General features: G+C 43.2%; 1 protein-coding gene across 6 annotated transcripts; it reads left to right on the forward strand.

Moving 5' to 3' along the window:
• The first annotated feature begins 315 nt into the window (after positions 1 to 315).
• Positions 316 to 25,241, forward strand: Mcee (methylmalonyl CoA epimerase). 6 transcript variants are annotated; one of them, XM_087549737.1, is made up of 5 exons: positions 417 to 516; positions 1,436 to 1,471; positions 10,354 to 10,691; positions 24,238 to 24,392; positions 24,958 to 25,238. In XM_087549737.1, the coding sequence occupies exons 1-4, from the start codon at positions 471 to 473 to the stop codon at positions 24,355 to 24,357; spliced, it is 540 nt and encodes a 179-aa protein (XP_087405863.1). In that variant the 5' UTR covers positions 417 to 470; the 3' UTR covers positions 24,358 to 24,392; positions 24,958 to 25,238.
• The last annotated feature ends 1,028 nt before the right edge of the window (positions 25,242 to 26,269 follow it).

The following is a 26,269-nucleotide window of genomic DNA, read 5'->3' on the forward strand; positions in this document are numbered from 1 at the left end:
GTGGAGCCGACCACCGAAAAGGGTTATTGGTCATCTCAAGCCTCTTGGCTCTTTCTCCAAATGTTTTGCATTTCTAAGAGAACCGCAGTGGTGTCGCGTGGTCGCTTTCTGCTTTTGCATTCGATACAATAAGTATTTTAATGTAACGGAAAAGAAGGTCACCCTATGCCGCGTCCGCCACTGCCCCGTTTTTCCCACCCTCTGTAGCCGTCAGTCAAGCTCCGAGTCTTGTGACCCCGCCCCAGTCCCCAGGCCCCGCCCCTTGCTCTCTTTCCGCCCCGATCCCCAATCCCCTTCAGCCGTCTAGCTCTCTAAAGGGTATTGGGGCACCCTGCCTTCGAGCCCCACCCCTGTCCTGTTTTCCACGCCCACTTCAGCTTTGACACGCCCGGGACCTCAGGCCCCGCCCCCTGCCCACTCTCCTAGTTGTCTTTGCCCGGGGTCGCTGTGCAAGCTTGTAGCTTCAGGAGATGAGGCGGGTAGTGAAGGCCGCTGCGTTGGCTGCAGGCGCTACAGGTGAATACCGGGCACCATCAGGGGCGCCGGGTGCGGGGCACGGGAGGCTGCGGGAGGTCAAGGCCTGGGTCTGAAGTGTTGGGCTCCTGGAGCTGCGCTCCTTTTAGCACGGGAGTTCCTTATTGTCCTTCTCTGTGCTCAAGGGTTGCCCTTGGCAAACATGGACCAGACAGGTAATCTGCCTAAGAACACAGGCAAGGCAGGACTTGCAATAAAGCTGGAGGAGACTCGAGTTATTAAATGCCTCCTCTAAGAGATAGGAGAAAAGGGCAAAGTGGCAAGTCCTGAAAGTCTCAGTCCAAGCCAGTTTTATACACGTACCACACTCAATTTTTTCATCTGACATGAGCAGGAAAGGAGCAAGCAGAAGGATTTGTAAGTTCCTTGAGTTCTTTCGACCTCCATCTCATTAATCGAGAAGCAGAATCTTGGTGACAAATGCCCAACTTTTCTGCCTGTCTCACTTTCTCTTCCATTTTCTTTCCTTTCTGCATGGTGGCAGTTACTGCCCTCCGTCTGAGATTTTCAACTTGAAAGAAAGTGTAAGGCAGTATCATTCCAGAGTTCCTGTTACATTTGCGACAAATCCATTAGCCTGGAAAGTTCTGTCTGCTCCTCTATTGAAACTAGTCATCTTTCAAAGTCTGCTCTCAAACTGAATTTGGTTTTTGTGGAACCCTCCAGCCTTTCCAGCCAATCACAAAATTCCCTGTCTGCCCTAACAAACAAGGCCCCAAGGCAAAATCATGAGCCACAAGCCAAAAAATAAAAAAAGCCAACCCCCCCAAAACAACATAACACCTTAGTACAACTGTGTGTATGTATGTTTATAAGAAAGAAAATATCGTAGTGAAAGCCAGAGCACAAAAGTGGAAATGATTTTCTTTTTTTTTTTTTTTCTCTCTTTTCTTTTTTTCAGAGCTGGGGACTGAACCGAGTGCCTTGCGCTTGCTAGGCAAGTGCTCTACCACTGAGCTAAATCCCCAACCCCTATGATTTTCTGATTAACAGTTAATGCTGAAGTTTTGCTAGCACTCCCTGTTGTCATAGTTTTCTATACGATCAAATAGATCAAATAGAAGCCACCTTCTTAGCTCACCCATCATACGTCGTTATTATCTACTATAGCAGAATCACCCATTTTCCCTTATCAAGCTCTCTCTTAGAAATTAGGCCCTGCTCGTCAGACATATTACTAATGGTATTAAACATTGAGAATCTGGGCTGAGACTAACAGAGATGCTAGAGTGCTTTCCCAATGCACACAAAGCCTGGGTTCATTCCCACATGAACCAGCAGGGCGGCGCACACCTGTAATCTCAGCACTTGGGAAGTAGACACGGGATCAGAAAGTTCAGATCCATCCTCAGGCACAACCGCGTCTGAGGGCCACCCAAGATTCATGAGACTATCTCAGAGTAACATAAGATTCTTTTTAATTGAGAAGAAAGGGGCCGCAAAAGATTCTGGGTATAGTTTCATGGAGCAATACTGGTCAAGCATATGCAAGGCCGTAAGTTCGATTCCCAGCATGGAAGAAAAAGGAAAGGAAGAGCGCCGTAGAGGAATGAGCTGAAATAATAGTTTCTCAACATCAACTCTGATGTCTGACAGACCCGGGCTCAAGGCCCTGCTTTGCCGCTTAAAGTGATGTTGAGGAAAAGAACCTAGTCTCTAGAGGCCTAATTCCATATTATCCAACCCACAGGGTCACAGTAAAGATTAAATAACACAGGTATTCAGGGTGCCTGTATCATTATCTTTATTTTGTGGCCACGCAGACTAAAAGGCAAAGCCAGGCTATGGTACCATGCCCCTCCCCCACTTTGGCATTTGTCCTTTTGCAATGTAGTTTGGATGGACTATGGCAAGGTTTCATAATGATTGATGTGTAAGTATAGAGGTGAAGCAAAACCATAGGTCTGTACTAGGGAAAGGGTAGAATCCAACATGAGTCTTCCAGTTCTGTCCTCTGCTGCTGCTGAATCGTAGTGGTTGGGAAAACATTGGGGGGGGGGGGTTCCTATAACTGAGGCATAGAGTAACTGAGCAGTGGGTAGGAGGAGCTAGATGGTTTATAGATTGCTCAAAAGTAGATTTATTGTTTAGTCTCCATTTCTGTAGACTAGGAAAGGTCCCCGTGTGATAAAATGATCATAAGTCATATATGTGAGTCACAACAGTTTTGTCCTGAGGCTGGAGACCAAACGCAAAGCTTTCTCATGCTAAGCAAGTGCTCTGTCACTGAGCTATCCACCCTGTCAGAGCCGGAGGGTTATAAGCAGCAGCTTTTAACTCCAAAACTGTAATGTGTGTCCCTTTAGCAAAAAGCAAACACAGAGGTGAACTCCATCAACATGTCAGAAGTCAGAAAATACTTGAACACCTTCAGCCATTTCTAAAACCGTACCCCTCAGGATACATCTTCCAAAAGGAAAAGACCAGTTAGGGACTGGTGGGAAGTGCCTGGGATCTTAGAAGTTTGGGAGGTGGAAGCAAGAGGACATGTGGCCTGCCACTGGAGTGAGGTCCCAGGGTGACACCCTCAGAGAAAAATAGCAGTCCCTCTCCTCCCCGCTATCAGTCACCAATACTCGTCAGCCAGAGGAGGGACTTCATGCCCACCCACCTTGCTTTCCATGTTGGGATCTTGTCTGGATTGACTTCTTTGCAGGTCTTTTGTACGCTGTCCTGAGGAATTGACATGTGAGGCTGCACTGCCGTATTCTTTGTAGTCATCCACTGCTTCTGGCTTTTACACTCTCCCCAACCCCCACATTAATCCCTGAGGAGGTGATGTGATATATATAATATATATGCTCTATGTAGGACTGAGCAGTACCTTTACTTTCTGTACCTTGATGACTTTCAAGTCTGTGTTAAACAACATCTACTTAAACAGAAGCTTCTCTGATGAGGGTTGAGAGGTGGACTAATGTATGGGTATAATAATAAGTCATTAAAAGTGACTTTAACACTAAGCCCATTTAGCAGACTAATAGTAGTAGGGCCTATGACCTATCTAGCCACAGTTTTATTCATTGATAATGGTGTCGGGTATGGGCTGAACTTATGGAGTGGCGCTTTAAACCCAATCAGAACGCTGTTGGTTACTCTCACGATATTTCTGCCCCTCTTGCATCAGTGGGCGTATCTTATCAAGGTGGTGAGTGTGCCTGCCAGAGTTCACACTTAGGTAAGATGTGAAGATTACCTTCCTCCTCCAGTGGTGTGCATAGCACCTTCCAGCGTATGAAAGATAGCCAGCACTGATGAAGCTCGCAGTGAATGCCAGCTTCAGTTTCCCATGCCCTGTGCCTTAAGTATGTGGTATAATCAGCAACAGGAGTTCTGGAGGGTAACTAGTAGCATTGGCAATAGCTCACAGTTTGGGGAATCTACGGTATTTATTGGGCCAACAGTTCCAAAAGGGACAATCCATTCTTGGCACTAGGCTTTTTTGTTTATTATCCTATGTATCAAGTAAATGCATTGTTGCCCCATCATAGGGCAATTCCAATTAAGTTATATCATATACATATATATAATTATCATATATCTATAACATTTATAATTTCAATTATTATATATAATATATATGATATATATATAATATCACACACACACATATATATATATATATATCCTAGCATATAGAATTGGGAGAAAACTGGTTTATAGGTTGCTGAAAGACAGATTTATTGTTTAGTTTCCATTTCTAGATGATACGAAAAGAAGTTTCCCCACTAAAGAAACAGTCATGAGAAATATACATGAATAAGAGGTGCTTTGTTTTCTTGTGAGGCAGGAGATCTAAACCTAGAGCTTTGTGAATGCTAGGCAAGTGTTGTATCATTGAAGTATACACCACCATTAAGAAGTACGTGTGCGTGTGTGTGTGTGTGTGTGTGTGTGTGTGTGTGTGTGTGTGGTGTATGAACATACAATATGTACATGGAAGCTTCTGTAGTAGTGGGTTTCTATATGCTCTTTAGTGCTCATTACCTCTCTCCATGTTCCCTCCCACCCCAGTCACTTTAACCCTTCCTATGTCATTATTCCCCCTTTAGTGCTTTATGCTACCAGCTTCTGTCTCTTGTAGACATCTTTGCACTCCAAGTGTCTAACAGGTTTATTCATGGATAAGTGCACATTGTAGTTTATTTAAGCAAAGTCATTCTTCCTTATTGGAATAATAACAAATTCTGTAGGTCAGAGGACTGAGACTCTGTTATACCTTCTGAGATCGAGATTGGGCAGAGAAACCTAAAACTTTGTGACTTCCTAAGAGTCTGAATACAAATATCTCTGAAAAGTGAGCTTCAGGCTGGGGGATGGCCCAGTCAGTAAAACATCTACAAGTGTGATCGACCTGAGTGCTGATCCCTAGCACACACGTGTAAAAAAAAGTCCGGCATGATCGCACACATAGGTCCTAGTTGTAGCACTGGGGAAGGAGTACAGGCAGCTCTCCAGAGCTCACCAGCCAGTCAAGCCCTGGGGTTCATTTAGAGACTTGTCTCAAAAGCAAATATATAAGGATAACATTGAGAACACCTAATTTCATCTTCTGGCCTTTGTGAATGCACACACACACACTCACACACACACTCACACACACACACACACACACACACACACACACACACACTTGGCTTGATGTATGCTAATCCATAATACACACACAGATATCAGAACATCACATTGTAAGTTTTCAGTGTACACGATTTATACTCGCCGATCATACCTCAATAAAACTGGCAGAGGAATCACATTATTTTAAACTTTTTATTTGCAGTTGCTCGGCCTACAAGATTTTATCCACAGACTCTTACTGCAGAGTCATACCTTTTCCTCCTTTTGATAAAGTTCACATTACTTTTAAAAAATACAACGTTTATTACATTCGTCATGCTGTACAGGTGTGTCACCTTGGTCATCCTGTAAGTGTTTTTATAACCCAAAAGGAAGCCCACATGTAGTAAACAGTCTCTCTCTGTCTCAGTTACATTTCTATTGCTATGAAATAGCACACCACAACCAAGGCAACTTATAGAAGGAAGACTTTATTGGGCCCTTTAGTTCCAGAGAGTGAGTCCATGACCATTATGATAAGGATACAATGGCTAGCGGCAGGCGGGGAAGCAGGCACTGTGCTGGAGCAGTAGCTTAGAGCTTGCTTACTTATCAGCAAGTATAGCAGAGAAAGATACTAGGAAGAGTGTAGACTTCTGAAACCTCAAGTCCACTCCCACTGGCGTAACTCCAACAAGATCACACCTCATAACCATTCCCACACAGTTCTACCAACTGGGAAGCAAGCATTCAAATATGTGGGCCTATAGGAGCCATTCTCATTCAGACCCCCTCAATCCCCAGTCTCTTTTCCTTCCAGCCTTCTTCCCGTCTCTGTGCTGTGAACTTCGCGATGCTTGATAAAAATGGCATCATACTGTGTATGTCCAGCTCTCCTCCTTTAGAGGTTCTTCCCTGTTGGAGCGTCAGTAAGGTTGAATGATAGACCGTGGTTTGTCTGTGGGAACATGGCTGCTGCGAACATCAGGGTATGCATTCTGTTTGAGTTTTACTGTGCAGGCCCATCTGTTTGTTTGTCTTGAGTACTTCGAAGTAAATATTGGGGGCTATGATAATTCTGTGTTTAATTTTTGATTTGTGGAATTGCCGAACCCTTGCATGACAGCTACACCATTTCACCCTTTGTTCAACATTGTACAAGGTTTTCAGTTTCTCTTTTGCCCCTTGCTTTCTCATTGGGTGTGAAGCAGTACATCTCACTGTGTATTCCACTTGCCTTCCCTGACAGTCACAGATGCTACTCACCGACACTGAGCGTTTGATGTACCTGTTGACTATTTTTGTATCCTATCCTTTCTGTTTGTCTGTCTACTTATGTATCTGTCTGTCCATCCATTCCACCCACCCATCCGTCCGTCTGTCCGTCCGTCCATCCATCCATCCATCCATCCATCCATCCATCCATCCATCCATCCATCCATCCATCTATCTATCTATCTATCTATCTATCTATCTATCTATCTATCTATCTATCTATTTGAGGCAAGGTCTTGCTATGTAGTTCTGGCAGGCCTGGAACTGCTATGTAGATCTGGCTGGCTGTGAACTCCTGAGTGTCGGAATTGAAGGTGTGCGCCTCATGCCATCCCTGTCTCCATTTTTAAGTAAACTCTGTCACTGAGTTTCCACTGGGGTCACGGTGACCTTTTACAACATTCCTCAAATACATGTTTTAAGGAACAGAGAAAGCCAATAAAGAGAAAAATTTCCCCCTCAAATTAGCCTTCTCATCTCTAGAGAATCCAGTTGTCACTTGTTTCTAGAGAAAAGATAGTGTCAAAAGCTTAGCAACTACAACATAAAGATACTGTTGTCCTTCTCCCATATTAAAGAAAGTTTGTTTCTATAAAATCAAAAGAATGAGGCATTCTGTGGAACCAAATGACAGAGAAGGAGCTACAGAGAGCTCCAGTAACTGCTGCTTGGGCTTCCTTTGGCATGCCAGAGTGTGTGTTGTCCTTAGAGCAGAATGTATGGGTTATTAAAGTGTGCTTTCACTTCACCATTCTGTCATTTGCTCCTTTGACATTTCTGTATGTTCCTATTTCAGTAGGACATCAGAGATGGGATGTGGACTCATTTTTTACCTTTCCCTATAGTTTCTTACTACACACACTATCTGGAAAGCTCACTGACATTGTCCATCTATATTGTTTTTTTTTTTTTTGGTTCTTTTTTTCGGAGCTGAGGACCGAACCCAGGGCCTTGCGCTTCCTAGGTAAGCGCTCTACCACTGAGCTAAATCCCCAGCCCCTATCTATATTGTTTTAAAACCACTGTATTGAACCCATTGCGAACTAGTACCCTCAGGAGATGTGCACAGAAGGGGAGGAGAAGTTTGACTAAAGAAGTTGTTAGCCCATGTGCATTGTCCTCTTCTGCTGATCCTGGAAACCTGACGGGGTGACTCAGGACTAAAGAAAGGACAGACATACATACAGAAAAACTAGCATGGGGTAGGCTGTGCTCACTCTGATGGAGGACAGCAACACAACCTGGAAACTCAGCTTGTGTTTTTTTGTACAGACAGAAAGGGGTAGATGGGCAGTCTCTATAAGGGGTCAGATTGAGATTGCAGTCATCTGGGAGGAGGCAGCTGCTGTTGCTAGATTTGGCACACATTGGTCAATTGTTCCTAAACACACTCCTAGTTGGACCAGAGGAAGGCTTGGTCATCCCCCTGGGTCACCATTGGGGTCCTTGACATGGCTGTGCCCACGTCAACAAGACACATTTACTCAGGACTCCATTCCATCCACCACACATTTGTAATACTGTGCCCTCTTGAAGTAGGTTTATAAAAAATGTTCATGCTGTTCATTGGCAAGCCATCAGTGTATGTCCTCAGCTGACCCAATTCCCTGAGTAAGTATCCCAACTGGTGAGGTATTGAGAGGGAGGACCAGGGATGAGAAAATACAGAAGACAGGGATCTGGGGCCAGGAGGCCTTGCACAAGCTGATAACTTATGCCAAGGAAGCTTATGAAGAAGTACAAAATATTATGTACTATTTTTAGGTTGAGAACAGGCCATGGTGAGCAGAAAGTTCACCAAACAATATTGAGTAAGAGAACACTAATAACCACAACCCTTCAGAGGAGAAATTCAGGTTCCAGGACTGAAACGTGAACTCCATGGAGGTATTGAATCTGGTCCCAGAGCCAGATCTCATCAGTTCTGCCTCTGGACAAGGACATAGAACAAATATCCCTCTGTCCTTCTATAATGGCCTGTGTGAAGGCCTTGGGTTGGTGTGGCTCCCAGTACTGAGCAGTGAGAATTTGAGAATTCACTCTGTGCCCCCTCTAAGTGTTTGTGTGAGTTATGGTTTTGGCTCCATCTGTATACTCTTCACACTGAACCAGAAAATTAAATAATTAGTTGATGGGCCTGCTATGTTTTGAAAACAGAATAGAAAACATCAGGGCATTTTTACATTGTAAAGATTGGATGTTCTCTTTGCAGGGATTGAGTTTTAATTGTACACTTCTATTTGTGTATCTTGGGTATTTATACACTTGGATTTTATGATAACATAGAGTGCACAGCACTGGACCATATTAACTGTTGATGAAGAGCACTTTTGGGTATTCTAGTAATTTTCACGCAAACCAAGATGTAGAAGGAGACCTTCTTAAGCTAAATCAAGTAGTGTATTTTTACAACTCAGTAACCTCATCGTATGTATACAGTTTTCATTCTGTCGAGTCTGGCTCTTAAAGTCTAGTGTTTAGGAAGTACAGAAGCAGAATGACAGGCATCTTCAGAATAACGCCAATCTTCTTCAGTTGCTGAAGGTCTTGGTCAGGTCTCAATTACTGTGACAAGCACCACAGCACAAAGCAACTTGAGGATAAAATGGCTTATTCTATCTTACCCTTCAGGTAATGGTCCATCACGGAGGAAACACAAGGCAGGAACTCTTGGCCTGCCTCTCATGGCTTGCTCAGCCTGCTTCCTTATAGCACCCAGGACCACTAGCTGGGGAATGGGAAAGCCCACAATAGGCTGGACTCTCCCACATCAGTCATTAACTAGGAAGATGGACCACATGTTTCCCCAAAAGCCCATCTGGTGAGAGCATTTTCTCAATTAAGGTTTCCACTTCCCAAATGACTCTACCATATGTCAGGTTGTCATAAAACCATCCAGCACACCGAAGAGGGTTTCTTCACCACCCGGAATAGTTCTGCTTCTATTCTGTCAAATTATATAAAGAAATAATGTAAAACCCTGGCTCGGAAGAAATCCCAACATGTTGCACACAACTTGATCTAGTTCTCCGCCAAAAGTTAGGTTTTTAAAAGCTGCATTAATAAACTGTACACAAAAGGTATGTGCCTTTTGTGAGCCCACTCCATGGCATGAAACAAACAAACAAAAAGTGTGCAGACTGAGAAGAAAACTTGCCCGTCCTTCTCATTGCGTGTGTGTTGCTCACTGTCACACTCAGGTTTACGTAAAACGCGAGCATCACTGAGTGTGCCTAGTATACCATTGCCACTACACGTTAGAATACACATAAATTACTATGAAAAGTGGCGTTCTTCGTTCCGAGTGAAAGCGAAGCTCAGAACTGGAGTTCTAAAATGTATTTTATTACTTTTAATTATGTGTGTGTTTGGATCTGGTTGTGGGTTTGTGTACTTGTGTAGGTGCCCTTGGAGGTCAGAGGCATCGGATCCTCCTGGAGCTGGCATCCCAGGTAGTTATTAACTGCTCAACAGTTGACACTGAACTTAGGTCTACCAGAGCAGCGAGTGCACTCTAACCTCCAAATTAGCGTTAGATTGTAATTCTAGACAAATAACCGCCCCTCCAACTGCAGTTTAAACCCGAAGCCTCATGCTTAATAGGTAACCACTCTACCATTCAGCCCTCTGCGTAGTCTCAGCCCTCTTTATTTTTAATTTTGAGATAGTCTCACTAATCTGCCCCTGCTGGCCTTGAACTCACTCTGCAGCTTACTCAAGCTTTGAACTTCCACCCCCTCCTGCCGTTACTTCCAGAGTAGCTGGGATTATAGATCTATGCCCCAGGCCTGGGTGACTGCATGGCTTTTTAATTCTTGGAAGAGGAGGGTGAGTTGTTTTCACACAAGTTTTTCCAATTAACATCAAATAAAAAGTGTAGATAACGTAAAGAATGGGTTTTACAGCCCTTTGATTAGTTTTTAAAATTATATTCAGAAGGACATTAATTCTCAAAAGAGAGCTATCCGTCGCTGTTTGGTTTTCCAGGGCTTTTCTCCAGAGTCCAGACTCCAGTTGCAGCAGGGAGAAGTTTTTCCACATCACCGTCCCAGCATCAAGCATCCAGTCCTGTGTGGAAGCTGGGTCGACTCAATCATGTGGCCATAGCAGTACCAGATTTGGAAAAGGCCTCGTCATTTTACAGGGATGTTCTAGGGGCCCAGGTGAGTGAGGCGGTCCCTCTTCCGGAACATGGAGTATCTGTGGTTTTTGTCAACCTGGGAAATACGAAGATGGAACTGCTTCATCCACTGGGGAGTGACAGTCCGATCGCAGGCTTCCTGCAGAAGAACAAGGCTGGAGGAATGCATCACGTCTGCATCGAGGTAGCCTGCCATCTTAATGTCTGCTCTTTGAAATCTCTCACGCACACATGCTCTTTGTGCTGTTGAAGATTACATTTGACCAGAATCTTTTATTGCATTTTTAAAGGAACAGTACTGTTATTACACACACACACACACACACACACACACACACACACACACACACACACACACACACACCACTCATTCTCTTTCCTTTTAGGAAACTATAACAATAATATTGATGAGTTTTGAGGACAACTAGATCCAGTAGATTTAAAACAGGCCACCGAAGTGGTTGTAGGGATTGAATGTGGCCTCTCTTGTGGCTATTCTTATAGGAATATAAGTGCTTTTTCACCGTCACTGTGAGGCAATTAGGCAACATGGAGAAAGCTTGCTAAATAGGAATTTCATTAACTTGGCAAGGTTTTGGTTGCAGAGCCAGGGATTGAACTGAGAGCCTCATGTAGGCTAAGACTGTGCTAGACCCTGAGCTACATCCCAGCCAAAGTGTACTTATAATTCTGTGCTACCCTTAAAAAGCCGAATACCTTATTGCTTATCATAAAACAAAATCATTTTTAGTTACTGATTTTTTTTCCTTTTTTTTTTTTTATTAACTTGAGTATTTCTTATATACATTTCGAGTGTTATTCCCTTTCCCGGTTTCCGGGCAAACATCCCCCTCCCCCCTCCCCTTCCTTATGGGTGTTCCCCTCCCAACCCTCCCCCCATTGCCGCCCTCCCCCCACCAGTCTAGTTCACTGGGGGTTCAGTCTTAGCAGGACCCAGGGCTTCCCCTTCCACTGGTGCTCTTACTAGGATATTCATTGCTACCTATGTGGTCAGAGTCCAGGGTCAGTCCATGTATAGTCTTTGGGTAGTGGCTTAGTCCCTGGAAGCTCTGGTTGCTTGGCATTGTTGTACATATGGGGTCTCGAGCCCCTTCAAGCTCTTCCAGTTCTTTCTCTGATTCCTTCAACGGGGGTCCTATTCTCAGTTCAGTGGTTTGCTGCTGGTATTCGCCTCTGTATTTGCTGTATTCTGGCTGTGTCTCTCAGGAGCGATCTACATCCGGCTCCTGTCGGTCTGCACTTCTTTGCTTTATCCATCTTGTCTAATTGGGTGGCTGTATATGTATGGGCCACATGTGGGGCAGTGATTTTTTTTTTAAAACGACCGCACTCCCAACACCATGCCGTGCATGTGGAAGTCAGAGGACAGCTTTCACGAGTCAGCTCTCTGCTTCCGTCGTGTGCGCTCTGGGATTCAAACTCAGGTCATCAGGACTAGTGACAAGCACATTGACTCACTGCACCGTCTCTCCAAGCCCTGAATTTTATAATCTCCTAAACTACACTTTGCCAACAGTGTCTGAGAAAACACGAAGAGATGTTTGAACAAAGCATTCTCATTAAAGAATAGTTATCTGTAGATGGGTCGTGTTTGGATAGTTGACTGTTAGGCTAACCAGAGATGCCGATTAGGTTTTAGTTTAAAATAATTTGATAGGACAATTCATTGGCTGAACATAATCAGAAAGTTAATGGTAAAAACCCCAGTCCTAGTGCAGAGGAGGGCTAGGTTGACTAGAATGAAGTCAAGGATGTATTCATACATGAGTGTCTATGTTCTGCCAAGTACCTGGAATTCAGCAAAGTAAATATCATGTCCCCAGTGAAGAGGGGGTATTTGAACAGTCAAGAGGACTGTGCTATAATATGGGAATTAAGATGTGTGTCTTCTCAGTAATGCAAGTGAGTTGAAGGTGATTGCTCAGGTCAAGGAGCTAGATGGTATCACGGGGCATTGCTATGTGACTGAAGGAATTCCCCAGAGGCTAGGAGGACAGAGCTGCTGCTGCAGAGGGACTAGCATGGGGAAAAGGCTGAGAGCCTTCCTAAGAGCTCGCAAATACATGACATAGCCTTTGGCATATATGAAGTACTTATGCACATCACTTTCTTTCCCTCTCATAGTTGCTCTGTTAGGATGCTGCTGACCCATATGATGGGTGCAAAAACCAAGACTTGGTTAACGTGCTGACAGTGACATTAGACGTACAGGGCAGGGCTCGGGTTCAAACCCAGATTTGTTCTATTTCCGGAATGTGGTCTTAGCCATGAGGCCAGATGCCTTCATTGTGTGATCAGACCTTAAAAGCTGAGGTTGGGGAAGCTATCTACATGAGACCAGAAACTACACAGGCCTGATGCCTACCATTTCGTTCATTCTTGGGAGATTACTTTGGCTGTACATTTTGTCAGTAGATGGTGGAACCCCCCAGGATGAAAAGCTGGACCATCTGCCTTTGAGTCTACTCGACTTTCTCCTACACTGTGTGGTCTACGCTCCACATCAAGGGAGCTCATGTCATCAAAGGAGGCCAGCTGTGAGTCAGAAGTTCAGCAGAGTAAAGTGGGAGTCCAGTAAAGTAGCAGCAGATTCACAAGTGGAGATTGGAAGAGGGGAATAGAAATGTTATGAGCGTAAAATGGAGGTAGGTGACAGCGTAGAAAGTGCTCAGTCACTACTACAGTCGGACACTCGTCCGCTGACCTGAACTTAATCCAGTGGTCTGTTTGGCCACAAGAGAAACTGGGATAAGTAATCTATGTCTAGGCAGCTCCATGTGCTGCTGGAAGAAGAAAGGCTTCTGGAAGGAAGATGGAGAGCATCCATCTGGGCCAGACTTGGCTGTCAATCTCTGCAATATTTATTTATGTCTCTGCTCTTATTTATTTATTTTTTAGGATTTATTTTATGTGTATAGGTGTTTTGCCTGCATGTATGTCTGTGCACTACATGCATGCATGCTTGCAGTGCCTGTGGAGGCCAGAAGAGGGCATAAGATCCCTTGTGACTGGGGTTGTTATAGCCATAGTTGTGAACCACAACACGAGTGCTGAGAACTGAGCTCCAGGACTCTGGGAGAGCAGCAACCACTGAGTCCTCTCTCTCTCCAGCCCCAACTTGGCAGTTTTAGAAAAGAGGTATTGCAAAGACAGCCTCCCCTTCTTTCTGAATAGACAGAAAGGTGAAGATGTTGAAGGGTTGTTATTTATGTCTCTCGGAGCTGTGGCATTCTCAGATTGTGGTGTCGCAAGGCGGAAGGCGCTTGGTTCCTTAGAGAATGCCAAGCAAAAGTTCTTGCCTTTCCTTGAACAAAAAGCATATTTGTGAGTGCAAATGTTGAGATTTCACTCAGTGTATCACAGGACTATAGCCAGTCTACTCTGGCTGAAGGACTTGGGTCTTGAACTGTCTTCTAAATGATAAAAATGTGACAATGTCCATTCAGAGAGAGCCTCCTCTGTGGTCACTGGTCCAGTTCCCCCGGCCATGGTGTGGAGTGGAATGGGCAGTACTTGGCTTGCCCAGGAGAATGAGTCAGGGAGCTGGAGCTCTGTGGCACAGTTCCTGCTCAAAGTTTCTCATGTGACACACGTGCTGTCCCAGACGCCTCACTCTTGTGACTAGTAGTGAGGGCACTCTTACGTCTTGGAGCTCAGCTGAACTTTTTTTTAATAGGAGGGCCTACTGGAGACCTCTTTGGCTTGGCAGGCTAAGCATAGTCCTGAGGATAGCTGGATTTCTTTCTTTCTGAGTATATATATGTCTATCTGCACAAAACCAGGGATGACTTTGTGGTCCCTTCTGATGGAGCCTTCTGCCATTGCCTGCTGGTTTAAAGCAGGCCTTTTTTGAGACCAAGCCCTAGATCCTGACTATTATTTTTTTCTAAAGTATGTATAAGTGTTTTGCCTACTTGTGTATATATGTACCCGGTATCAAAAGAGGACAGAAGAAGGCATAGAGGGCACCGAATCCCCTGTAACTTTAATTACAGATGATTGTGGGCTGCCATGTGGGTGCTGGGAATGGAACTTCTGGAAGAGTAGCCAAATGTTAACTGCTTAGTCATCTCACTAGCTCCCAGATCCTGACTCTTAATGGGAAGAGCCATGTTTTCAAAGAGCTATAACCATGAATGTGTTCTGAGGGAAAGGACAATGTGGAAAAATTTTCAAAGCTCTAAAATGATTTGAATTTCAAATTACCAGAAAAGAGGAAGTTGGGAGCAGCAGTATTCACATACGCACGAAGCAGATACATAGATGACTAGCCCTCGTGAACGTGAGGAGATTCAAGAGGATTGAAACTCGACAAGGTAGAAGGTTCATAAGCACCACATCACGTGTTTTCCCTCAGCTTTCTTTAGCATTTTGGTCATATACACCTTAAGACATATGTGTCTTTTTTATTACATGACCTTTCTGGGGAGACATGAAAGAAATTTCTGTCTTTCAAGGGCTTCAACAGCCCAAAGAATAACACCCAACCCCACCTTGATGAGTAGAATGGGTTTAATTAGGGTTCACTTACCAGGTGGCGGACGGCTAAGGAGAAAGCATCTAATTACAAAATTGCCAGTACCCTGTCTACCAAACCCTTATTTTATAATAATTGTTCTACAGCAGAACCGATGCCAGAGACTTAGAGCACTTAGTATTAAAGCAGTAGAAGTGACTGTGGGCTTAGATAACAAGACACAAGCAAACACAGAGCCAGCAAAGTTAGACTTACACGCAATCTGTTCTTGCTCTTACTGGGGCTTCTGTTGGCCTCAGAAATCATTGTCCCATGGATGATGCCTTTGTTTTTCTGCGGTCTGGATTATAGACAGATTAATGCAGCTGGCCATAAAATGGAGTCATTCTGGGTGGGATGTGAAGAGCTACACTTCTGTAGGTGTTCATAGTTCTCTAGTGTACTATGCCTTTTGCCATTTCTTTCATAATACCATCCTTTCTTTTGTTATCATCAGCCCACTCACTGGAGAATTGGATTTCTTCTGTTTAGTGTCAGATATGTTCTTTCTCACTGGGACTTCATTTGAAACCTCTGATTGTGTAGTGTCTGATGTGGGCACACTTTATGGCTCTGGAAGTGTGTGCAGTCAACATCTATTGATTGTAACGTGTCCAGGCTCTGTTACCGTGTGACACAGCTTGAACAGATGAGACACAGCTCTGTACAGTGAGTGGAAGCCATACATACTGAGAGGTCCACACAGGATTGGTTCCTGAAATCTCTGTGGTTTGAGGAAGAGCAGTGACAGATTTGTGTGTGTGTGTGTGTGTGTGTGTGTGTGTGTGTGTGTGTATTTAGGGAGGGTTTTGGTTACCAGGGAGGCTCAGGGCTAGTCATATGTAGTGCAGATCATTGCAGGAGGATGTGGAGATTAGCATAGGGAGCAAAACACCAAGTGGTATGAAATGTGTGACCTCATGTGAGTTGGCATAGTATGGAGCACCTGAGTGTGTGTTAGCCATGGGGGTAGATTCATTGGTCAGATATTGGGAAGAAACAAACTGGATAAGGAGAGTCTACACTATCAGAGAGAGAGAGAGAGACATGCTTCCATGCAGGGGAGATGTATAGTAGCATGATGAGTGGCAACTACAAGGGAGGAGCACAGCCACATACATGCTGGAGCAGTTCGGTATAGACATTGCTGGGGAAGGGAGCCTGGTAGCCTCAAAGGGGTTGGTTAACCAGGTGAGTGGCAGTAATGGGGACCAGATGTTTATTCAGGAAGAATATTAGGTTTGATTTAAAGGTTGTCTTACTTGTAGGTTGATGAGAAAAAGTATATAAGAAAACTATTACTTTTGTTAGATAGGTAAATGCTTAAAATATGCAGCACCAGTTATACTTTTGATGTTGGCATGGTCACATAATAGATGGGCTGTTTTCCTATTTATGTATTGTGTTTAACAGAATTTTTCATTGAACCATCTATGCCTTATGAAAGTTATGGGATTTTAATGTAAAAGGGTAGCAAGATAACTTATCCCCTTCATCCTGAGAATGTTCTTCAACCAATGAGAGAAAAAGTCTACTTTCAAAAATTCTAGAAAAAAGCTTAGTATGCATGACACACAAGCTCGAGGACATGAACCTGACCCCCAGCTCCTTGTAAAGCCAGTGTGGTGGCCCTTGTTTACAGTCCCGATACTGAGCAGAGACAGGGGTGTCCCTGGGATTCACTGCTCTGCTAGCCTAGACTTATCTGAGAACTCCAGGGCCATGAGAAACCCTGCCTCAAAAAGAGGTAGAGAGTGATTGAAGAAGACATTGACCTCTGACCTGCATATGGCCACACGGATAATAATGTCGGTCTAGTCCAGTGGTGTCACACACCTGTTTTCCCATCCACACTAGATGCTAAGGTAGGAGCGTCGCTTAACCCTACCCGCTCAAGGATAGTGCAACATGGCGAAATAACTTTTTAAAAGTCTGTTTTCTTTTTGGCAATAACCTTCCTCAGGAAATCCTTCCGCAATAGGTTTGTGTCACAGTCTCCTAGATGTGGAGATTTCATGGGACGGAAACATTTACAGCGAATGGTGCAAAGCAGACAAACAGGTGGACAGTTTGGTGAGGGTTCACTTCATACCAACATTGTTCTATCAGTGTATTTTATTACAGAAAGAGATGAAAGGGCAGTATGCCATCATCCCTCAAGAGCATAACCCCACCGAGCCAACTTCCTCCCATACGGTCCCACCTCCTACAGGTTCCGCTGCCTCCTATGTGCTGGAGATCAGGCTTCTGGGGGAAGAGCAAAACTGTAGCACCTGTCCTTAAATAGAGGCATAAAGAGTGTTTCGCTGTCAACCGGTGGACTCAGCGTTTGGGAAACGCTGCACAGAGCCTCTACCAGGCTTTACGGCAAATAAGGAAGCTCAAGTAACGGGCGTCATCTGAAGTGGTCCTAGGAATACACAGGAAGCCTCTGCAGAAACGATGTTTAAAAGATTGATTATTCTAGGGGCCTGCGGAGGCCAGAAGGGGATACTGGGTCTCATGGAGCTGGATTTCCAGGTGGTGCTAAGCCACCCAGCATGGGTGCTGGGAACCGAACTCTGGGAACAGAGCTTGGGTGTAGAAAAGCAGTTTGCTCTCTTAACTGCTGAGCACTCAGTCCCGCCCTAGTCAGAATAATGTTATATTTGTGCATTTCACTTAGATCTAGCCTTTAGGGTAGGATTGAAACATAAATGTTTAATCCAGACTTCCCACTTTGCTCTAATAGATTTAAATCAGGTTGAAGATCGAATTCATTTATTATTGAGAGCAATTAGCAAAATTATATTTTTATGTAAAACGAAGTTTCTTGTTAAATCGATCAAACTAACATGAACTATTAAAAGTGGCACATTGTTACTTGTTCATACAATTTTGCTTGTTTGTCAGACCGAGACTTATGCGCCTTAAGGGTCCTAGGTAAAGAAAATACCATTGCTGTTTAATTTTTTTAGATTTATTTTATGAGTGTTTACTGGCATGTTTGTACGTGTATGACTTGCCTGCCTGGTACCACAGAGGTCAGAAGAGGGTATTAGATCCCCTTGGAACTGGAGTTACTAATGGTTGTGAACCGCCACTTGGGTGCTGGGAACCAAAACCAGGTCCTATGCTAGAACAAGTGCTCTAACCACTGAGCCTTCTCTCCAACCCCACACTGTCATTTTTTTTTTTTTTTATTAACTTGAGTATTTCTTATATACATTTCGAGTGTTATTCCCTTTCCCGGTTTCCGGGCAAACATCCCCCTCCCCCCTCCCCTTCCCTATGGATGTTCCCCTCCCAACCCTCCCCCCATTGCCGCCCTCCCCCCATAGACCAGTTCACTGGGGGTTCAGTCTTAGCAGGACCCAGGGCTTCCCCTTCCACTGGTGCTCTTACTAGGATATTCATTGCTACCTATGGGGTCAGAGTCCAGGGTCAGTCCATGTATAGTCTTTAGGTAGTGGCTTAGTCCCTGGAAGCTCTGGTTGCTTGGCATTGTTGTACTTTTGGGGTCTCGAGCCCCTTCAAGCTCTTCCAGTTCTTTCTCTGATTCCTTCAACAGGGGACCTATTCTCAGTTCAGTGGTTTGCTGCTGGCATTCGCCTCTGTATTTGCTGTATTCTGGCTGTGTCTCTCAGGAGCGATCTACATCCGGCTCCTGTCGGTCTGCACTTCTTTGCTTCATCCATCTTGTCTAATTGGGTGGCTGTATATGTATGGGCCACATGTGGGGCAGGCTCTGAATGGGTGTTCCTTCAGTCTCTGTTTTAATCTTTGCCTCTCCCTTCCCTGCCAAGGGTATTCTTTTTCCTCATTTAAAGAAGGAGTGAAGCATTCACATTTTGATCATCCGTCTTGAGTTTCGTTTGTTCTAGGGATCTAGGGTAATTCAAGCATTTGGGCTAATAGCCACTTATCAATGAGTGCATACCATGTATGTCTTTCTGTGATTGGGTTAGCTCACTCAGGATGATATTTTCCAGTTCCAACCATTTGCCTACGAATTTCATAAACTCGTTGTTTTTGATAGCTGAGTAATATTCCATTGTGTAGATGTACCACATTTTCTGTATCCATTCCTCTGTTGAAGGGCATCTGGGTTCTTTCCATTTTCTGGCTATTATAAATAAGGCTGCGATGAACATAGTGGAGCACGTGTCTCTTTTATATGTTGAGGCATCTTTTGGGTATATGCCCAAGAGAGGTATAGCTGGATCCTCAGGCAGTTCAATGTCCAATTTTCTGAGGAACCTCCAGACTGATTTCCAGAATGGTTTTACCAGTCTGCAATCCCAACAACAATGGAGGAGTGTTCCTCTTTCTCCACATCCTCGCCAGCATCTGCTGTCACCTGAGTTTTTGATCTTAGCCATTCTCACTGGTGTGAGGTGAAATCTCAGGGTTGTTTTGATTTGCATTTCCCTTATGACTAAAGATGTTGAACATTTCTTTAGGTGTTTCTCAGCCATTCGGCATTCCTCAGCTGTGAATTCTTTGTTTAGCTCTGAACCCCATTTTTTAATAGGGTTATTTGTTTCCCTGCGGTCTAACTTCTTGAGTTCTTTGTATATTTTGGATATAAGGCCTCTATCTGTTGTAGGATTGGTAAAGATCTTTTCCCAATCTGTTGGTTGCCGTTTTGTCCTAACCACAGTGTCCTTTGCCTTACAGAAGCTTTGCAGTTTTATGAGATCCCATTTGTCGATTCTTGATCTTAGAGCATAAGCCATTGGTGTTTTGTTCAGGAAATTTTTTCCAGTGCCCATGTGTTCCAGATGCTTCCCTAGTTTTTCTTCTATTAGTTTGAGTCACACTGTCATTTTTAAGTGTGACCACTGAGCACTTAAGGCGATGAAAACTTACCTGAATATTTTGAATCCTAATTATGATAACCCAAACTTTTTTTTTTTTTTTTTTTTTTTTGGAGCTGGGGACTGAACCCAGGGCCTTGCACTTGCTAGGCAAGCGCTCTACCACTGAGCTAAATCCCCAACCCCATAACCCAAACATTTTAAAGCATTGATGATGGTCATTCTTAACTCAGCACCAAATGGGAAAACTCAACCTCTGCTCCATACTCACATTAACACACTCAGTTGCTGGTAAGAAGCTAACGTGGGGATCAGATAGCCCAGGTTTATTGTACTGATGCGCAGGACCCCAGGGAGCTAACTGATCTGCAAGTGCTTTCAGGGCAGCAAAGACGCTTTTAAAAATGCATTGCTATTGACCATATTTTTTTTATTACTTACGGGGCAAGAATTCGTTTCCCAAAGCAAGTTTGTTTCGTTGTTGTTTTGTTTACATTTCTTACATAGCTACTACAAGTACTTTCAATTAGAAAATGAAAAACAGTTTTATTTTATTCTTTTTGTTGGAGTCCAGGAGTCACCCCACAAATCACAGGGATACAGATCTCAGTGAGACAGGGATAGTTTATCAAACATACACCTAAAGACTGATTGACCAGGGCAACAGTTCAAAGCTGGTCTCTGGACATTTCTCAGGGCCAGCTTATAAAGGCTAAAACCACAAAAACCACAATGAGCTCAAACGCAAGTGCTGGAAGTGCTGCCCAGTGGTTGGCCCTGACTCAAGCCATTTTAGACATACGTAACAGTTCATGTTGACCTTTAATTTGATGGGTCCTATGTGACACTTATAGTTGTAGGATTTCTTAATATTAACAAACCTCATAACATTCAGAATATAACAGGGTATGAGGTCAGCATGACCCTGCTCTGAATTAAGTTATTTTTTTTTGTGTGTGTGTCAATGACCGGCAGACATGTTACAGCCACAATATGAAATAGCTAGCAGGCGTGGAACAAAAGGCCTCAACACTTTTGTAATTGTCAAACATAAATCCATAGTATTCATAAAGAATTGTACATTTGGAGCTAGAGCAGTGGTTCTAAACCTGTAGTCATAACCCCTACAGAGGCGTCGAATGACCATTCACCAGGGTCACCTAAGACCATGGGAAAACACAGGTATTTACATCATAATTCATAAAAGTAGTAAAATTACAGTTTTGAAGTACCAATAAAAATAATTGTATAGTTGGGGTTACCATAAAATGATAAACTCTATTAAAGAGTTGCAACACTAAGAAGCTTGAGAACTCCTGGTCTAGAGAGATGCTTCAGTGGTTAATAGTATTTGCTGCTCTTACAGAAGACTTGAGTTTGGTTGTCAGAACCATTTACAATCTCCTGTAAATCCACTCCAGAAGACCTGCAGGCACATGCACGCCCATGCGCATACTACACTCAGACATATAATTAAAAACAAATTAATATAAAAAATAATTGAAAATTTCACAGCAACATAATAGAAAGACAGAATATATTAAGATTTCTTAATATATTCTGGTCCAATATTAAGATTTCTTTTAAATGTAACTGTTATATTTTAGAAGTGTTCGCTAGTGTGCTGGCTATGTTTTCGTCAACTAGAGTCACCTGAGAGGAAGAAACCTCAACTGAGGAAACGCCTCCCTAAGATCAACCTGAAGGCAAACCTTTGGAGTATTTCTTAGTTAACAATTGATGTGTGAGGACCTAGAGCATTGTGAATGGTGCCACAACTAGGCAGGTAGTCCCAAGGTGTTTAAGAAAATGACCCAAACCCTCAAGAATAGGAGTCCCAGTGAGTGAGGTGTTAAGGATATAAATAAATAAGAAGACAAAAGCAAACCTGGGAGGAGGAAGTCTTGTATAAATGGCCAAGGTCAGCAGAAAGCTGAATCGGACACTGAACTACTATTCCCTTTGTCCTTTCATCAGAGCGTCTAGAAAGACTTGGATTGGTCTCAACCAGAAAACAAGTCAGGAGGAGCAAGCTAGTAAGCAGTGTTCCTGTCCTGACTTCCTCAGCGATAGAGTGTGATCTGTGAGCTGTAAGAGGAGATAGACCCTTTCTTCCCCAAGCAGCTTTTGGTCATGATATTTTATCTCAACGAACGAAAGCTAACTAAAGCATTTAGTTTAGGATTACGCCCTGGATTATGGGCAATTAACTAACACACTAGGTTACAACATCTAAACTGTAGATATTTGTGCTAGGGTAGAATGTTCTATAAATTTTGTCATAGTTTGAATAGAAGTTATCAAAAGGCATTATACTTAACATTATAATATTTCAACATAGGAAGTAGGAAAATAATGAACCCCTAAATTCTTACCACCCAGATCTAACAGTTATTAAGATCTCATCACGTCTTGTTTCTTTGTTAAACCATCACAAAGTAATTTTCCATTGTGCCATTTCGCCTTTAACTATCAAACAGGCGCTCATTAGATGACATTACGGCAATCAGAATTGAAGGCAGCTCTCTGAAATGAGCATCTATCTACAGTCTATAAGTCAAACTAGAAAGTCGAGCTATAGATGTCATTTTACAGTTGACTTCTCTAGGCAGTATTGAACAAGATTCAGTCATTACACATGGAACTGATTTCTTCACATTGTTTGTGTTAAGGAACTTCCTAATGTGAGTGCGATACGTTTGTTAGGCTAAATGAACCCAAGTTCAGCCACTATTAGTGAAGTCTTGATTTGGTCCAGACTTTCATACTTTTATCCAGAGCCTTTTTCGCTTTTGTTTTTGTTTATTCAAAACAGGGTTTCTCTATGTAGCCTTGGCTGTCCTGGAACTCACTCCGAGGACCAGGCTGGCCTTGAACTCACAGAGATCCACCTACTTCTGCCTCCCGAGTACTAGGATGAAAGGTGTGTGCCACCATGCCCGGCTTCAGAGTACTTTTTGTTTTTATTGTTCCAGAGTCTCATATTAAATTTAGCTGCCACGTCCCCTTGGACTCCTCCTGTCCATGACATTTTCTCAGACTTTGCTTGTTGGCGGTGGCCTTGACACAGAAAAGCTTTTAAACTGTCTGTCATTGAGAGGAACCTGCTCTTTTCCTCCTGGTTGGACTGAGATTGTTGATTTGGAAAGATGAATGTTATTCTCACTGCCTCACATCAATAAATAGGACACAGTCAACAAGACACTGTTAATGTCATTTTTGACATTAACCTTGCCCATCTACCTGAGAAGTCAGTCTATTTTTACCACTGTAAAGTAGCCATTCTTTTTTACCCACCACATTCTCTCTTTGGAAAGTAGCCATCATGCAAAGTCCTACTTAATAAGTAGAAAGTTGCATCAACCTCAACTTATGGCTATAGCTTCAGCTCTTGGGACTACTTAAATATATGTGGGTTGACATACCACACCATTTTTAAAAAACAGTTTCTATTACCTGAGGTTGGAGAGGTCGTTTTGCCAAGAGTACTAATTGCTCTTCTGTTGGACTCTGTTTCTATTCCACATCTCAGCTCACAACTGTTTCTGGGTGTGCTTGTTTCTGTGTAAGTGTTATTGATTCCACATGGATATATGTCTTAGTTAGGCTTGTACTGCTGTGAACAGACAGACACCATGACCAAGGCAACTCTTATAAGAATGACATTTAATTGGGGCTGGCTTACAGATTCAGAGGTTCGGTCCATTATCATCAAAGGGGGAGCATGGCAGCATCCAGGCAGGCATGGTGCAGGAGGAGCTGAGAGTTCTACATCTTCCTCTGAAGGCCAATAAATGACTGGCTCCCACATGGTTAGGAGGAGGGTCTCATTGCCCACCCCCACAATGACAAACTTCCTCCAATGAGACCACACTTCCTAATAGTGCCACTCCCTCGGACAAGCATATTCGAACCACCATACTGTATTTCTGTATGTAACCCTGCAGAATACATGAGTTGTCATTCAAAATTGCATAAACTCTCCCTGGCACCTGCAGCTTGATCCAGTCTCATGTGAAGCTCCTGCTGTCCCCATCACTTGTCTGATCCTCCTTTCCTACACTGCAAATAAACATAAGTCATATGGAGAGCAGCACTTTGATAACAGCTTTGTCATTTATAGTTTTAATCACAAAGGTCATAACCAGGTAGGAGTTCTGTGGAGGGTGGGGTCAGAAAATCATATTTGCTGAGTACCTACTATGTGCAGACTGCCAAGACCCTATTGGTCATCTCATTTTAATCTCTAATCAATTCACATAGTAGATGTTTGTTCTAGTAGATTTCCTTCACTGTGAGAAATAGCAGAGACAATGAACTTAGAAAGATGAAAGGTTTATTCTGACTCACTGACTTGAGGTCCTCATCTATGACTTATTGTCCTCCTTTCTTAGGATAAGCACACCATGGCAGGAGCAAAGAACACCAGGAAGGGGGCCAACTGTTGCCCCACTGTCTTCTTCAAAGGCATAGCTATAATGGCCAGAGACCTCCCTCTAAGGCCTGCTTACTAAAGGCTCACTATCGTCCAACAGCACCAACCTGGGGAGTAAGTGTTTACTAAGGAATCTTTGGGGAACTTAAGACCCATACTTAACAACCTCCTCTTTTTTTCATTATAGATAAGAAACCCAACTCCCTCAGAAAAAATTTTCTTTGTTCAATATTAAAAGAAATCCATGAAGTATAATATATGAAATATAGGTTCCAGAAAGGAACATCCACCAATATAAAAATTACCTTATGTTGCAATTTTCATATTTTTTCCACTGAAAAAATTAGGCTTATTTTTGTTTTTTGGGTTTTTTTTTGTTTGTTTGTTTGTTTGTTGTTGTTGTTGTTGTTGTTGCTGTTTTCTCTCTCTCTCTCTCTCTCTCTCTCTCTCTCTCTCTCTCTCTCTCTCTCTCTCTCTCTTTTGGTGCTGAGGATGGAACTCAGAGCTGGCTCCCTTTCCTCTAGGCAAGTGCTTCATATCTGAGCTTCCCTACCCCAGCACGTGTGATGATTTAAGAATAGTCCAGTCCAAAGGCAGAGGAAGCAGATGGCACGAGCTCAAGCCATACAGTAGCATTTGGTATTTTGTGATCTCAGATATATTTTTCTCCTTTTTCCAGGTGGACAACATAAATGCAGCTGTGATGGATCTGAAGAAACAGAAGATCCGCAGTCTGAGTGATGAGGCCAAAATAGGGGCACATGGGAAACCCGTGATTTTCCTCCATCCCAAAGACTGTGGTGGGGTCCTTGTAGAACTGGAGCAAGCATGATTTATAATTGTGATAAACTTAATTAATCAACCCAAGTAACCCTTAACAATATTATCAGATGTATTAGGCTACTATTTCTACTACTTTAAAACTTTAATTGCAGAAAGATTAAAATATATACACATGTATATACGTACATGTATTTGTTATTGAAATTGGATGAAATCTTAATTACCAAGTACTTGGCATTGTTAAAATCATATTCATAGGCACTGAATCCAACCTCTCCACTCAAACAGATCTCCCACATACTTCTCCAGAGTCTAGTCCAGTGAGTCTCCCTGTTCTTCTCCATTCATACCTTCTCCCCAACCCACCAGATCCAGCCCAGGTCCCGTAATGAGTTTCTCAACTTAGTCAGGTCTCTTCTGCCTGCCCTGCAACTGATTTCTAGGCTTTTGCTTTGATGGTCCTGCCTATGTTCCAACTCACAGGCCCCTCCCATACCACATCCAACCTTTGTACCCAGCCATATCTATCTCCACACCCCTAGCTTGGATGAGGAGGAACATCCCATAAATCACTCCAGTCCCTTTGGTCCACCTGAATTATTCCACCCAATCCACCTCCAATAACTATGAAAACCCTTCCCCCCAACATCCTCTTATCTGCCCCAACCTGCTCTATCCATATCAGATTTACAAGTAGCCAAAGAAACCCACGTGTCCAAATCCCATTGCAGAAATACCAACAGTATGAAAGATCCAGCCAATATCCTTTCTCCATAACCTGCTGGCCCTGTAGAAATGTGCAGCAATGAGAATTTCCTAGATGAACTATAGGATACACAGTGGTTAAGAGCACTGACGGTTCTTCCTGAGGTCCCGAGTTCAATTCCTAGCAACCACATGATGGCTCACAACCATCTGTAATGAGATCTGCTGCCCTCTTCTGGTGTGTCTGAAGAAAGCAACAGTGTACTCATATACATAAAATAAATAAATCTTAAAACAAAAAAGAACAACAACTACAAACTTTATCAAATAATTTAAGGAGTTTAAAAAGATACAAATTTAAAAGAGAAAGAACTTTAGGAGAATAAAAACCTGAGTGACGCCCAAGAAAATACTAATGCAAGGCTGATGGACAGGCAAGAGCAATCCAGGACTTGAGAATGGAATTCAATAAGGAAACAGAATCATTGACAAGGACTCAAGCG

Source organism: Rattus norvegicus, chromosome 1, assembly GCF_021556685.1.
Source record: "Rattus norvegicus strain SHRSP/BbbUtx chromosome 1, alternate assembly SHRSP_T2T, whole genome shotgun sequence".
Classification (NCBI taxonomy): Eukaryota; Metazoa; Chordata; class Mammalia; order Rodentia; family Muridae; genus Rattus; species Rattus norvegicus.